Source organism: Tyto alba, unplaced genomic scaffold, assembly GCF_018691265.1.
Source record: "Tyto alba isolate M040663 unplaced genomic scaffold, T.alba_DEE_v4.0 Super-Scaffold_18, whole genome shotgun sequence".
In the NCBI taxonomy this organism is placed as follows: domain Eukaryota; kingdom Metazoa; phylum Chordata; class Aves; order Strigiformes; family Tytonidae; genus Tyto; species Tyto alba.
In genome coordinates, this window is record NW_024881280.1 from 5,829,634 (window position 1) to 5,844,859 (window position 15,226).

The window sequence follows — 15,226 nt, forward strand, 5'->3', positions numbered from 1 at the left end:
CTCCTTCTTTTCCTAGTCAGTGACACATATATGGAAAATGGTTATTTTTCTAAAGATAATAAGAAGTAATTAAACTAGTAAATTATTCTACCCATAAATTCAATAATAATTATTAATTAGGATTACATCATTTCCTCCACTTAGGCTATTTAAATATTGAACTCAAAGTATTCTGAAAGTGGGAGGTAAAGTGAGAGGTTGACGTACATAAGCCACTGACATTAAGAAATGAACTCATTAAATAAGACTGGAAAAAAGTTACTATATAAACTTTGAATAAAGAAAAACATTTACTGAGCACCTGTGTATTTGACAAACAGCACACATATCAAGCCCACATTTCATACACACTTTAAGTAAATAAGCGTAACATTTTATCTACTGATAGTTAATAAGACTTTAAAAAAAGAAAACGTTCATGTAATTCCTATGAGGATAAATGAGTATTAGAGGGAGAAACAGCAAAGTAAGGGAAGTCCAGTTTATTTTTTTCTAAACTGAGTTTACAGACGACACTTCAAAACCTAGAAAAGTAACCCCAAACTAGTATTTTACTTGCACGTGGCTTTCAGTATTTTCAATTTGTGAATCCCTCTACCCTGATGACAGTAGAAGCAGAGAAGTTCAGACACGTAGGCTACCAGAGAGTTATATATAAATTGGCTTTTCTGAGTCACCCTTTGCAGACCCTTGAAAAGGAGTCTAATGACTGCGAGTCAAAAAATCTTGGCTGCACTAATATCTTCCAAAAAGTGTCCTGGCCCAAACAGATGCTCCCATCATGGTAGCATCCTGCACACATTCCAGACAGCTCTTCCTCAGCACCAAGCAAGGCTTCATCAGCAGATGCTAGACTATTTATCCCCGCTCTGCCACACAAGCAAAAGCGGTGCCGAAACTCTTTTACATTACCTGGCTCCAATGATCACAAGATAGTCCAGTAACCGAGGGCAGATTTTCTTTTTCTGCACCATTGTCCTTGATGCTCCTCCCTATGTCATCTCAGTGAATTTCTGTTCATCAATCCAGCAGTCAGTTATCCAGTCAGCCGTGATCAACTGCCTTGGGGAACAGAATCTGCTTGCAACTGTCTGGCAAGTCCAACCTACAATCAAGAAAAGCAAGAGTATCAAAGGCACAATCGGGAATACCAAACACACAAGCCACTTCATGACCTTAATTACATTCCCAGAAAGCCTCAGTGTTCTGTGCAGTCATGGCCATCCACAGGTCTCCCTCTTGATGAAAATAAAGCCACAACCACATGCCCACAAAAGCAGAGAGCGCTGGAAAAACACACAAAAAACTACAAGAGGATCTCAAGGAAGACCACAGACAAAGAAGCGTATCACTGGCAAAGAGCTATTCATTAAAAGGTTCAAGGCAAAAGTATCGTTTAGGGAAATCCTTGGGATTCCTACAGTGCTTGGGAAATGAGCTTTACTTGGCAATTCTGTACAGCTAAACATGAGTGAATTAAAAAACACAACCTGAACTTTAGCTGTCTGATAAAGAGAATAACTCAAGAAGGGGTAATATCAAAAGAAGTCCAATTTGGTACAATGTATCTCACCCTCCCAAACCTGGATGTGGCCTGCAGCAAGGATGGTCTCCACAGCCCCCAATGACTGATCTCTAACACTTTTTCTGTGAAGATACAGAATTGCAGTTCTATAGAATTGCAGTTTGCAATAACAGAAGTGCTTCTTGTAAAACATACTGTTTCTTTCACTTACTTTATTTAATTCCATTTATCTTTGTATCTTCACCATTTACTCTTGATACCCATGCCACCTGCAGCTACTTTCTCTGCCTATTTTACAAAAGAAAAATCCTCTCGGCACAATTGGTATTGTACAGCAGCATTACTATTTGTCAATAACTACGCTTAATAGACACCGAGAATTCAGTAAGCACTGTAAAATTATTCTTTCCAATGCCATCATTCATACTTTACTGAATTCATTAAAGACAGAAAAAAAAAAAAAAATCTTAAAAAGTAATCAAGTTCTGTATTACAATGTTTCCTGCCTACATTTGAAAACAATCTGAGAACAGAAATTTTCTGAAACAGAAAGTTCTCGGAAGCTCTAAAGTCAGGGATGTTCAAACTGTACTGCAAGTTTACTGAGCATGTCAATGAAAGCATTAATAAAGTTATTTTATATTTTAAAAATTCTACTGATAGCCTTTTGGGGTATATTCAGAATAAGGTTTCTATTTCAGTTCATGTTTACAACCTAAAGCTATCGAAGAATTCTGAGAATTATCACTAAACACTTTCAGTTCTGAAGCATAAAGTTTAGATTTTATTTGTACAAAAGTATAACAGATTTACTAACTGTAAATCTCAGCAAAATTAGGCAATTTTCTTGATGTTTCTCCCATTACTTCACAACCAAAAGTTAGTTAAAGGCACTGTAACTGTCGGCATCTCGCAATCATGTTCAAAGTCTAGCAACACAACTGCTATTTTCCCAGCCCTTCACATTTCAGGTGCAGTTTGGAGATTTTATTTATTAGCCCTCCAAATACCTGTAAACACACAAACAGACAAAAGAAGTATGTATATGATTTATCAAAGAAGGAAAATCGTACTAGTCAGTAAGTATTAATTATGGATGAATAAACTGAAAGAAACCTTAATCCTCCCCCACACGAAACCCCACATTTTGAAAGACTTCGTGCCATGGTCTTAGTAGATACTCAATTACAGTCGCTGTAGGCTCCTAAGTGACAGCACAATGAATTACCTTCTCTGAGCAGCAATACTTTTATAAATTATCTTCTCTGAACAACAGAGAAGACACAGACACAGGAAGCAAAGCTCCTGTTTTTTCATTTTAATGATATTATTGAAAACATTGTAGAATCCATCCTGCAACAGCTCTTGATCCAACATATTCTGCAAATATCCTGGTGTAGATAAACTGGAGAGGAGAAGGATGAAGTTGGGATGAGCAGGTGGATCTTTTTGCCTTCAGTTTGAAGAACTACTTTATTGGTTTTCTTTCCAAATAGCTTTACCCAGAACTCTATACAGAACTCACTGATCAATTATAGATATGGGCACAGGAGTAAGTTACCATGAGGTAAGATAGAAATATGACTTTGAGGAACTTCTGCTTCTCAGTGGTAACCAAACATGTTTTTCCTCTATAACAGAGACGATCCTACCCCTCTGAAAGTGGAGAAAGTAAACTGCATTTACAAAGGAGTAAAAACATGCAATGACTAATGAGTAACTGAGAGGCTACAAGACCACAACCTTAGCATACCTTTCAGTAACTTGTCCATACCCTGTGATTTTTCTCCTATTCTCTAGCCTGCAGAACACCTCTTAAGACTGCAATTCATTACACAGCTTTCCCACAGTTCTGCAAAGGAGCTAGTGAGGTATGCAATCTGAAGACCTCCATCAAAGCCATACAGTTTTCAAAGGAGTAGCCAAGCAGACCAGTACAAGGAACATATGCAGGGCTTCCAATGTCCCTAGAATGGCTGAAGCTGCATCCTACTGACGCCATACATCAAAGTTTCTGTCAGTTTTTTTAAAAAAGACCTGAGCACTTTCCAAGATTTGTTTTCTGCTGCACCACAGGGTGACCAAACTGAGGCAGATATTCTGCAGGGGCTTCTAGAGTCCACTTTGTTACTTATTCTTAACAAGGCCATAGTTACGGGTGAGACATAAAAGGATAAAGGCTTTCTTTTTGGAAGATGAAGTTTTGTTGGACTGGAGCAAGAGGTAGAAGAATCAGAACCAAGTTTAGGTTTTTTTGCCTTCCCCTATTCAATCTCTTGCTTCTTCAGAGATCTAGTAATGTCTGATGACAGCAATTAAAGAGCATTTGATCAGTATTTGCTGGAGCTTGCCTTCCTACTCTTGCTTGGAATCAGACACCACAGCTGATCTGTATAAACCAACACAAACAGGCATTACAGTCCTGCCTCTCTCTCCCTGTCTCCCAAAAGCTTGCTTTCAGGCCAGCGACATTCCCTCCTCTGTGCTGGTAGAAGTGATCATGCAGTTACATGGTGAACCAGATTGTGGAATTGATATGGCCTAAAACTATCACCCTCCCTTGCCACTTTTGTTTTTACTAGGTTATTTCTATGACTTAGTTCACCAACTGGCCACACAAGTGTTTGTGCGGGCACAAAGAAAAGGTAGGAGCAAGCAGGTAAGGGAGTGTGGAAAATGTGACTGAACACAATATGAACACAGAACTACAGATGACAGCTTCTCTACAGGCAATAAAGAGGTAAAGTAGCTTCTTTCTCAGAGATTTTCTATCATGCTTCCTCTAGCTCCTAGATTTTACAGACTAAGTACTTTAGAACAGAAAGAAATCAAAAAAAACAAGAGAGACTCCCATTCTTCCTCTTTCATGTTGGCATTTGGACCTGAACTGAGAGATTATCTTGACTCTGAGATGGTACAGGTTTTCACACTGATGGTTTCCTCTCAAGCTGCTTTAACTCTGGGTTGCTTTTCCTGAACAGGTCTTCTGCAGTGTGCTTTATCTTTGCATACCTCTTGGAACCAGCCTTTTGAAGGCTGAATCCTCAGGCAGCACTTGAGAAGAAACTTCCTGTAACTTCAACTCAAGAAAAGGAGAGAAATTAAGAAGTGCAGTCCATCTCAGAAAGACACTGCACAAACATATCACATATCAGAGAACACCACAATTTAAATAAGCAGTCATATGGATGGTGAACAGGTTGGTGAGAACTAACACTACCCACGTACTGTAGCAGCTGTCAGCAATACTCACGAACTAGAAGAAATTGGCACAGTAGCCTAGACGCAAAATCAAAGGCCAGAGCCAGCACTAAGCCACAGCCTACCAGTAAGTCAAGACAAAAAAGTGTTCAAAACAACACTTCTATTACTGGTACTACTCTACATTTAAAATTCCCCAAAACACCCACGTTTTAGGTTGTAGCACAACTTCTTAGAGGACAATCTGCATGGTATTCTGCAGCTTAAAGTCCTCCCAGAAATAAAAGACTCTGTAACACATGCACACTCATGAAAAGCACCACACCACAGAACAGCTACGGTGGCGTGAAAGAACTGCAGCAGACTTTTTATCAGTTTAGAGCCATCTGTGTCACACTGATACCCAGCATGAGTCCCAAGACACATGAATTGTGCAGCACCCTGTCTCATCTACCCCTTGAAGTTTTCACTCTTTTTAAAAGTGTCTTTTCTTTCTAGTTAAAGGAACAAAACCATTCAGTCAAAGAATAACTCGAACACAACAAACTGTTAACCCAACTTAGCACACTTACAGTCATTTTCCTCACACAGAAGCTTCCGGTTTTGACAGGCCAGCCTTACACTCAACTGTATGATAGCCAGCAGGTACTTAAATTCTTGCTTGAAAAAATGACACAAAGACAGCAGATTATTTTCCAACAGGCAGATGTTAAGCCCTGATTTCCTTGAAACTCTTCCATAGTTTAGGATGGTACCAGAAAGGTCTCTCCTTCCATTATCTCCAGCTTTTATTTGGGGCAAGGATCATACTGAGCAGTTCACAACTGCATGGATACCCTTGGAATATAAATCAGGGTCATACAATTCAATTTACTAACTGACTGAGTGAAGAACATACAGTGAGACATTAATTTCTAAGAGAAAAAAAGAGGAAGCTGTGAAGGAGACAGCAATAATTACAGGACAGAAGCCACACAAATTCTGGTTCTCTGAAATCTTGCTTTGCAAGAGACCAGATTTCCAGCCATGTCCAAAAGGAACTAAATTTTCAGTTCTAAAATGTCCTTGGAACATCTTGAATTTCTATTTATTCTCAGCTGAGACAGTCTGTACCCAGTTCAGATCTAAAGCCACTAAGCCTGACCTTACTGCATTGTTTACTCTGAACTCAAGATCCATACCAATTGGACTAAACTGAAAGCTGAAACACACACAGGGCCAGGAGTTCCAATGCCCACTTCTTGGTTGATTTATGTTTCCTTTTCTCACATTACATGCCTTGAGTACGCCGAGACAGCTATCTGCTAAGCTATGAGAAATAGGTGCAAGTACTTCAGGACCAGCCAACCTCACCTGTTTGGCCAGGAACCCCACTCAACTCACTGTAGAGCTGGCACCAACATAGTTCCAAGCACCATGTGAACTATTCACGGTGGCTTTGACCTGTACTTAGACATTTCAATAATCTTTGGGGAATTTTACCACTGAAATTTTGCTTACTACTACCTTCAAGCCTGTTTCAAGTGATTCTAGCCATAATCTCTGGTATAGCACATCCTATTTTTGCTTGTACTAAACTTTTAAAGAAGCAGACAACAGCCCCCATCTCACGTGAGCCATTTTACACTCTCCCTGCTTAACAGCTATATTAGCATTAAACACTGTCATTTTACACTTAAAAATATGCAATATTCTAAGAAGCCCATTATCCCTATTATCCCTATACTACAGTGGTTCTACTACCACAAGAAAGACAGATGACAGCACAGATGAGTTGAGAACACCTTCCCTTCTCCAGAGCTTGACAGAACATGGAACAATTTCTAAAATCAGACCTGGATGGACTTGCTATACTGGTGCAGCTGCTTCGTGTGTTACCATCCACCTTGGCAAGGCAGCAGTGCATGACAATGCTATGACTCCCAAAAAGATACTGGCACTTTGGCACAAAAAAAAAAAAAAAAAAAAAGGAGGTATTTTCAAAGTATTGCAATCATGCCTAAAACAGACAATGTCATATTTACCTAGTATGGTTAGTCTATAATACAGGTGTGCTCCTGTGAAATGTCTAGGGATAGTTCCAAGCATAAGAAATCACCCAGTAGAGATGAGGACTGCGGGCAGATTCTAAAAGCATCCTCCCTGGAGCACACACATCACACTTGAGTCAGTAAGAGTTCCTTACGGATAGAACAGCAGATGCATCCCAACTGTTTCCACTTTCCATCTATCCACAAAGGGAAAGGACAGAATAAATCAGAAAGAAAATCAGAGAATTGTGAAAGCAGTTTTTGGTAATACAAAAAGAAATCCTTGGAAGCCCTTCTGAAGAATGGTAATAATTTAAAGATTTCTTCCTTTCCTACTACAGTATCATATTATTTCTTCCTTTCCTGCTACAGAATGATATTATCTCTTGGCCTCCTGAAAACAGTTCTGACACAGCCAAACATCTTTAGCCTCCACATGAGTTTTCCAGAGCAAAATGGAGGTAACATGGACAGGGTTGCCAACAAATACACTGAACATGACCAGAATTAGTTCACAAACAGAAGTATCGTGCCACACAGACAGGAACCTTTTTGCAGCATCACAGAGAGAAGCTGGACCGATTCAGGCTCTCGGTTGCTATAGCGACAGATTTCTCCATCCTTGTCATATGCTGGCCCTTCAGCATCGCCTCCCCCCGCCCCGGCCTTGCTTCAGCCAAATGCTTGGCTAAAGCAGCCTGCGGTACATACAAGATCATGCAGCCACCACACATGCACACGCTGTAAAAACAGACCCACAGGTAATCTGATTCAGATCCATCTCCATAGCAACGCAATCTTTAGTCCCTAGATCTTAGACTGTTGGGTCTATTTATAGAGCAGCTGCAGCGCTCCTCCCCCTCCACTCCACCACCAAAGCTCCCAGCGCTGCCCACATAACAAACGAGCTTCAGCCCAGCACAAGGACTGCCCAGAGCCAAGGCTGAAAAATACCCCTCCTGGCACCCGAGGGCTCCCAAGCTAGATGACAGCACATCCGCAACACCTTAAATGCCTCCCAGTCGGGGAGGTTTTCCAAATCCCTCAATACAACAAATACCTGAAGTCGTTCCTGCTCACGGAAAGCTGAGTACCAACAGCAGCTGGCAAAATCCGCTTATCCAGGTACACACAGGATGTTGCCACTGACAGCCACTGCAGCTGCTCCTTTAGTCTTGCGCAAAAAAGGACGTGCAAAAGGACGTGCAAAGCGTGTCAACGCAAAGGGGCAATCCTAACAGGAACTTGCAGGCAGCGGCAAAATGCAAAGGGGTGGTCCCAGAAGTACCTGCCCTGCAGAAAAACATCTGTACCCACCAGCAGTTATTTGAAAACCATGTGTCTGAGGCATTCATCTACTAATTGTTTGGGTTTTTTCTTTTTTTTTTAAAAAAAAAAAAAAAAAAAAAGTAAAATCAAAACCGAGGCCTTGAATGAGCCATGATAAGCATGTGAGAAAGAACGGTACGCAAATATTGTTATCCAATATATTCTGTTACACTCCTGCGGAAAACCATCAACAATAAACTAATGCAGGAGAAGCACAGCACTCTACTTGCTAACAGGGAGGAGATGACAGATTTTAGTCTCAGCCCCAGTTCATTTCGCACACTTCAGTTGAGGTTAAAGACCTTAATTCTCCTCCCTCCCTTCCTGTATCGCCTGAAACACCTCTCCCGTGAGCCTCCCTGCAGCTCCTCATAGTGCAGGGCATGCAGAGCACCACTCACCATCTTCTCACAGAACATAAATTCCGGCATAAAAACCCTCTGTCGACCTGGGCAGTTCTCCTGCTCTACACTGTTTGGATTTAAATTCATCTTTTATTTAAAAATAATCTCCAGAGATTCGCATGAAAGAACAGTAATATAAAGAGGTTTGACTCCCTGCCCTTCACCCTTTTCAAGTCTGTCCTTTTTTTCCCCTCCTTGTGCAACACCATCACAAAATACAAGAGCCTTGTCATCTATTTCTACCTCATCATCTTTTAATCGATCCTCAAACTCCAGCAGCAGCCGCTCATACACTTTGCAAGGGGAGGGGGGGATGGGAAGACACCCCCAAAACCTCCCACACAACGCTCTTGAACTGAATTGGCCTCACCTTCTGCAACCGCTATAGCAGCACATTCTTTTCCAAACCAGAACTGCTTTCGGCTCAAGTTTTGAGCTGAGAAACTTTCTCACTGCTTTTGAGCGCAGCCTGGACCCCAGCACCCACGAGATGCTTCCATCCCCAGCCCTCTGCCCAGTTCCTGTTTAAGAAGCAAGCCACTGCTCCCATAACAGAGACACCAGCAGGTTGTTTTAGTTTTGGTTTGGTTTGCTGCTTTTTTTTTTTTTTTTCCAAAAGCCAAACACTGCAAATGTACAGCCATAAAAAATTAACAAGAAAACAACAAAGCATGTGACATTTAAATTGAGAGAACTGCTGGATGCAGCTGCAACTGCTGAATTATTCAGTGCTCTCCCTTGCCACGGCGCCTCCCCCAGCCACAGAAAGCAGGTCTAGGCCAGGAGCTCAGAGAAGAGACTTGTACAAAAGGACTGCAGGTAGAGCAGAAGCACCACAGGCAAACAGTGAGGAGTGCTCCAGTGACCCGTGGCTGCTCCTTTCACATAGGTTTCAAGCTATTCACCTACTCATTTGACAGGTGACATCACTCATGGCACCACCACCACCAAATACAGGCACATGCAACTCTCTTTCCTGGGGATGGGCCACACAGGGACAAATGACAGGCTCACTGGGATCCCCACAATAAATTCCAGCCGTTTATAAGGCAGAAGAGGGGGGCACTCACAACCAGTGTGGAAACATTGGAACATTGCTCAGGATAATGAGAACTGAAAAATAAAGAGAAGTATTTGAAAGAACCCAGTTATTTGGCTGTTGTTAGCACCACAGAACTGATACTTGGAGCCCCACATGTGTTTTGCCTCGTATTAGAAACACTCAGCCTGTCTCCCTGTGCCACCTGCCTTGCTATTCCTTCCCTCTGCACACCTTGCCCTTCTCTTCATCAACACTACGGAAGATCAGAAATTCTTACTCTCAGACCAATCCTACTATGAATTTTGGTGATAAATCATAGTGCCAGCTGGTCAAAACTGAAAGGAAATCAAAGAGAAAAGCTCACTTTCTCTCTGCTAGCGCTCTGGGATGCGAGAGGAGCGTGTTTGGCAGATTCACCCACACATAAACATTGGGGGAAGGAAGCTCCGAGCGAAGAAGGGGTAGGAACCACCTCAAGTGTTAGGGCTTGAGAGGACCTTCTAGACACCAGCAGTCACCACGGCAAAGGAAGGAGGGAAAACACAACACCTGCTGGATATGTCTGAAGGCTAATGAGAGAAAGAAGAGAGAAAGGAGGTGGCCTGGAGGCCAGAACAAATGTGCCCAGCTCGCAGCTCCAGCAGAGCACAGCTTAACCGCTATCAAGCGGAAACAGGCACAGCAACAAAGTAGCTCAGTGTTTGTGGGTGAAGCAATTTTGGTGAATGTTGGTTTTGATTCTTAACCATCTTTATCACAACAAGCACTCCTCTCCTCCTGCTATCTGATGAGATGCAAACAGGCAGATGTAGAACTCCCCATCCCCTGCCACAAGTGCCTTTCCAGAGCAAGTACAACACACCCAGGCAAGCAGAGATCCAGGGAAGCTGGTGTCAAAGCTATAGATCAAACATCTGATACTGACAGTGGGGAATTCAGTTAGAATATAAAGGGAAGCGGAACACAACCATGGCGCTGAACTCAGACATGACAAAGAAAAGGAACAGATTAAGAAAAAAAAAAACAAGACTGCTCTGCTGGTAGGATAACACACAGTTCCTGGAGGTCATCAGATGCATTACTGTCAATCTGGGTATCTTTGTCCTCTGTGTAAAAAACCAAGGTTAATTTCCTGATTCTCAACAAATACCACTCAAAAAACCAACAGTTTAGAAATGTTACAAACAAAACAAAAAGGAAAGATCTGACAAACATTACAGGGTACATCAAAATCAACATGATGACCAGACCTTTTTTGAGGGCTGCTGCTGCTGCTGCTCTGAAATACTGAAGGCTGTGGAAGAAACAGGAAACCATGAAACTTTGTTCCTTGCTGCTACACTGATGCATTATTACTCCCAGGGACCTGGAATCACAGCAGTCCCTCATTTAACTGCAATGCCTAGGAACACAGCACAGGTAATTTAGGCATATGCAAGCAGCGCTTCTTACTTCTAAATCACTGCAAGGGTCTTGCTAGTAGCAGCGATTAAAAATAAACACAACCTCTCACCATTCAGTGGTTTCTGGGCACCAAAAGGCACAGCCAACCCATTCGGGAGTTCTCCAGTATAGAGATTTTAGTGTTCCATGCAGTACATCGGTCGTTTCTTCAGAGTTTTGCTGGTTTGGGGTTTCAGTTGATTATTCCAGTTCCAAGAGACAAATCAGGAGCATGTTTCTCAATCATCAACAGTAATTTTCACGTGGTCGTGACAGGTTTAAAGGCCTCCAGTGACAGAGAATCTAATCGCTCCAAAATTATTTTCTAGCTCGGACAACAGAGCAAAGACCAGCTGAATTATATAGGCTCGGTTACAGAGAGTGAACAGTAGGTCATCGTAACAGCTTTTGATAGCTCTTGAGGTGAAGGAAAAGCAGCAAATCCTGCCGTCACCGAAAGAAATATCACAATTATTCTACAGATTAACAGATTATCCCACTAAAAAACATTCCCTCCTAATTGATGCCTCATGCTGCTCATTTTTATTTCATTTTGTGTCTCGTTAGGTCACTGACAATGCTTTTCCTTCATGAAAATTTATACCTTGAGATAGATGGAGATTGTTTAAACTCCATCTATCTCATCACATGAGGAAGTGATATTAATCTTGCATATCAAGCTCCTTCATTTTTGTTTCTAAATCCCTTCCTCACTGCTGCAAATCCCCAATCAGTAGCTGCATTCTGTATTTTCTACTAGTGCGTTGAATAACTACATCAAAGCCTTTCTGCTAAGGGCTGCCCAGAAATTTAATGCAGTATATTTTAAATGCAGGCACAATTGGGCTAAAGGACATTTGCAGGAATTAATCTGGGTTGTAACGTATGCATTGCCTGTCTCCGATTTCTTCCTAATGGAAAGTAAGTGAAACATTCAACTCTGTACTTGGTTTTAACGAAAAAGTATCAATTTCCATCTTGTGAGCATGATGGCACTACCCACCTAGTTAAAAAACTACAGTGCGAAATGACAGCCAAGTCACTAAATTTTACATCATTTGTTATCCACTCTCATGCACTAAATCTCTAACAGTATTTTTTCCCCAAACAGGAGAGTCATTTCTCTAACAAACGTATCTGGGAAGAAGTATCAGAGAAAATCTATTAGCTCAAGTGCTGTAAATTAAAAACTGCAAAGAGATTTATTCCCTTAGAATTTAGCAGAACTTGTGGCTTGCTAACAATACCAGAAATTCTCATAAATATTTAGTTTTTCAACTGACTCACTGCAAAAGATATTAAACAGACCAGACTGAAAATCTTTCCAGAGGTATGTCTAGTATGTGCTGTCTATACATAACTTGAATATTTTATATGGCTTGAGGTGGGAGGGGAAAATGCTATATATCATGAACCTCTGTTCCGCTCACCCCAAACCAGATAAAAATCAAAGCCAACATTAATTTAGGAAGATGAGATGAACAACATTTTAGTAAGATTTGAGATGCACTGATGCCTTTACCTTTTCTACTGAGCCATCGATCCTGGTACTTTAAAACTAAAAAGCTACTTTGGCTAGGTGGGCAAGGCTTAGTGTTAAAAATCCGTGAAACTTTCATTTCTCCATCTCCAAAATCCTTCTGAAACTGACTGAAGTTGGACTTCATCACATACACGCACCCCATCTGCTTTCAAGAGAGTCACAGAATGGTACCAAGGTTGAAGAAGAAGTTTGCCCTCTAGAATATTTACTTTAAACTAGAAGACCTATTTTTTGTGCCCACTGCGACACAGCCTTTCATGGCTTTGGCACATAACACATAAATCATTAAAATCTATCTTGGCCAAATTACACATTTTGTACAGGCAACATTCTTTCAGCATAGACATTCTTTTCCTTTTTGCCCATCCAGTAAAATTATAACTGTTTTAAAAGTAGTAATGGTGTGAAAACCAATGCAGTAGCTTACAGCTTGAAAGCTGCTGTTTGTTTTGTTGTTTTGGTAAAAACACAAAAGTCCAGACTTGACATACAAATGCAGCACCACTGGACAGGCATGTACAAGATCTTTTAGTGCAGACAAGGCTGTATTATTTTCCAAATAAAAGTGTTCTAGAGACTTGCTGATGACTTTACATTTTGTTAAACACACAGTAAGATGCTTAATGAGTGTATAGTTAATGCCAGGGTATATCAAATTGGGTCTAAGAGATATTCATTTTCTAACAATACAACAGTAAAGCAAAAGAACTATTTTATAGATGGAATACTCAATCAGTTCAGTATTACATAACATGCTCTGAGGGGATGGCCGGATTAGATCCTGCAAAAACTGTATTTTAGCTATATCAGATGTCTGAGGGGCAATCTCTGATACGTCAGGATTGCAAATTTTCATTAGCGCTGAAAACAGCATGTACTTCTTGTGCCCATCCAAAACAGTTCCCAGGGTTCAAGCAGTATAAAGTCCAAAAATGGAGACACTTCCCAAAGAACCTATATTTGGATGACTTTGGTTTGGTTACGTGGCCCTCAGGACACCACAATACATCTTCCCTCCCCTTGCTTCTGTCTACCAGTAACATCCTTCTCACAGATAAGTGATGCTGCAAAGAGCACAGCAAGGACACTTGAGAGGATACCAACAGAAATGCTGACCTAGAGTTACACTGAATGTTGAGAAAATGGCTGGCTCGCCTAGGGAAAGCCTGGCGTATTGCCAGATTCACACTTCTACCCCATCTCCATGGGGCCGCGAATTTACAGCGTATGTTATTTTGTGTATGTCTGAAAACAGTGTGGTATACGGATGAGCTCAGGGAAAAAAGGGAGGGAAGAAAGCCAAACAAATTAGTTTCCTCCAAGGCTTATCATTTCTCTTAAGCACCTCTTTATCATGACTCCACACAAAGAGTAACACAGACGAAGCTTTCTTCCCCTCCTCCACCTAAAAATAGAAGTGAGCAACACAGCAAGGTGGTGACACCCATTTCTAAGGGGAAAACGGTCTTGATTTATAGGTTACTTCACAAGAAATTGCCTAGCATAAAGTGGATTTCCTATTCTATTGTCCTGGGGAGTAACAGAATCTGCTGCTTACGAACCAAGAAGTAAAAGCACCTTTCCCGCGGCACTGCTGCAGCAATCCCCTCACAGGGCTGCGCACCCAACCTCTTCAGAGGGGGTCAGGCCGCCCCGCACGTCCCTCCCACCTGCCCTGACCGTCCTGCCCGCTTTCCTCCCGTTGGGGAGCGAGGAAAAGCCTCTGCGGGCCCCGGGCCGGGCCCGGCCCGCCCGGCTCTGAGGGGGAGCGGCGGGCCCCGCGCCCTCAGCCCCGCCGCCGGCCGAGCCCCCTCCCCGCCCGGCCCCGCCGCCATTTCCAGGGCCGGCCCCGCCGCCCCGCTGCAAACGGTGTAGTATAAATAACAGCGAGCCTTCCCCCTTCTTCCCCCCACCCCCGCCAAACCCTTTCCCACTCCTCAGGGGCTGCTGCCCGCTCCCGCCCGGGGACCGCCGCCGGGACAGCCCGGAGCGGCCGCGCCTCACAGCGGGGCCACGGCGCGCCGGCGGGATGGAGCGGAGCTCGGCGGGACGGAGCGGAGCTCGGCGGGCCACCCCCCCTCCGCCCACCCCTGCCCGCAGCGCCCGTGCGGAAGGGCTCGCCGCAGCCGAGCAGACATCCCCACCGCGCCCAGCCGAGCGGCTGCGGCAAACCCAAAGGGGAGAGGAGAGGGAGAGAACAACCCTACCGCCAGCTGTCCGGGTGCGGATCGCCTCAGGCTCGGCGCTCTCCTGCCCGACCCACGCGTGACGGCGGCGGTGGGGGACGATCCCGGCTTTTTGACATACACACGCAGGTAGCGGCACCGCCCCCCCCACCCCCCCCCCCCCCCTTCCCCGCTCACCTGCCGCCCCCCGCCCGCTCTGCACCGCCCCGGCCAGTTCCGCATCGAGCGCCAGGAGCGGAACGCACCACCCGCGGGGAGGGAGGGGAGGAGCTGGAGCGATCCACTTGCACCGACGGGGAGGGGGGGGAAGCAACCTCCGCAGCCTCCTGCTGTGGGGTGAGGGAGGGGGAGCCGAGGCGGGAAGCGGCTCCCTCAGTCGCGACTCCCTCAATCGCGACTCCGGAGGGGGCTGCAGCGCGGGGGCACGGCCTCTCCCGACACCTCGGGGCTCGCTCCTGCCCCGGCGCCATCACACCCAGCTGCCGTGACCCGGGACGGTGAGGGGCAGTCGGCGGGCTGAAGG

General features: G+C 43.8%; 1 protein-coding gene across 48 annotated transcripts in view; it reads right to left on the reverse strand.

Annotated features, from left to right (window-relative positions):
• MADD (MAP kinase activating death domain) overlaps nucleotides 1-14,957 on the reverse strand; it is a 76,144-nt gene extending 61,187 nt beyond the window's left edge. For 46 of the 48 annotated variants that reach the window (XM_032993346.2, XM_032993351.2, XM_032993345.2 and 43 more), the window contains exons 1-2: nucleotides 14,725-14,846; nucleotides 913-1,105 (exon numbers count right to left, since the gene is read on the reverse strand). In XM_032993346.2, the coding sequence (XP_032849237.1) occupies nucleotides 913-974 (62 nt within the window). In that variant the 5' untranslated portion in view covers nucleotides 975-1,105; nucleotides 14,725-14,846. Of the gene's footprint in view, nucleotides 1-912; nucleotides 1,106-7,816; nucleotides 7,883-14,724; nucleotides 14,847-14,880 lie in introns of those variants that run through there. The other 2 variants (XM_032993302.2, XM_032993303.2) reach the window with 2 other exon arrangements.
• Between the last annotated feature and the right edge of the window lie 269 nt (nucleotides 14,958-15,226).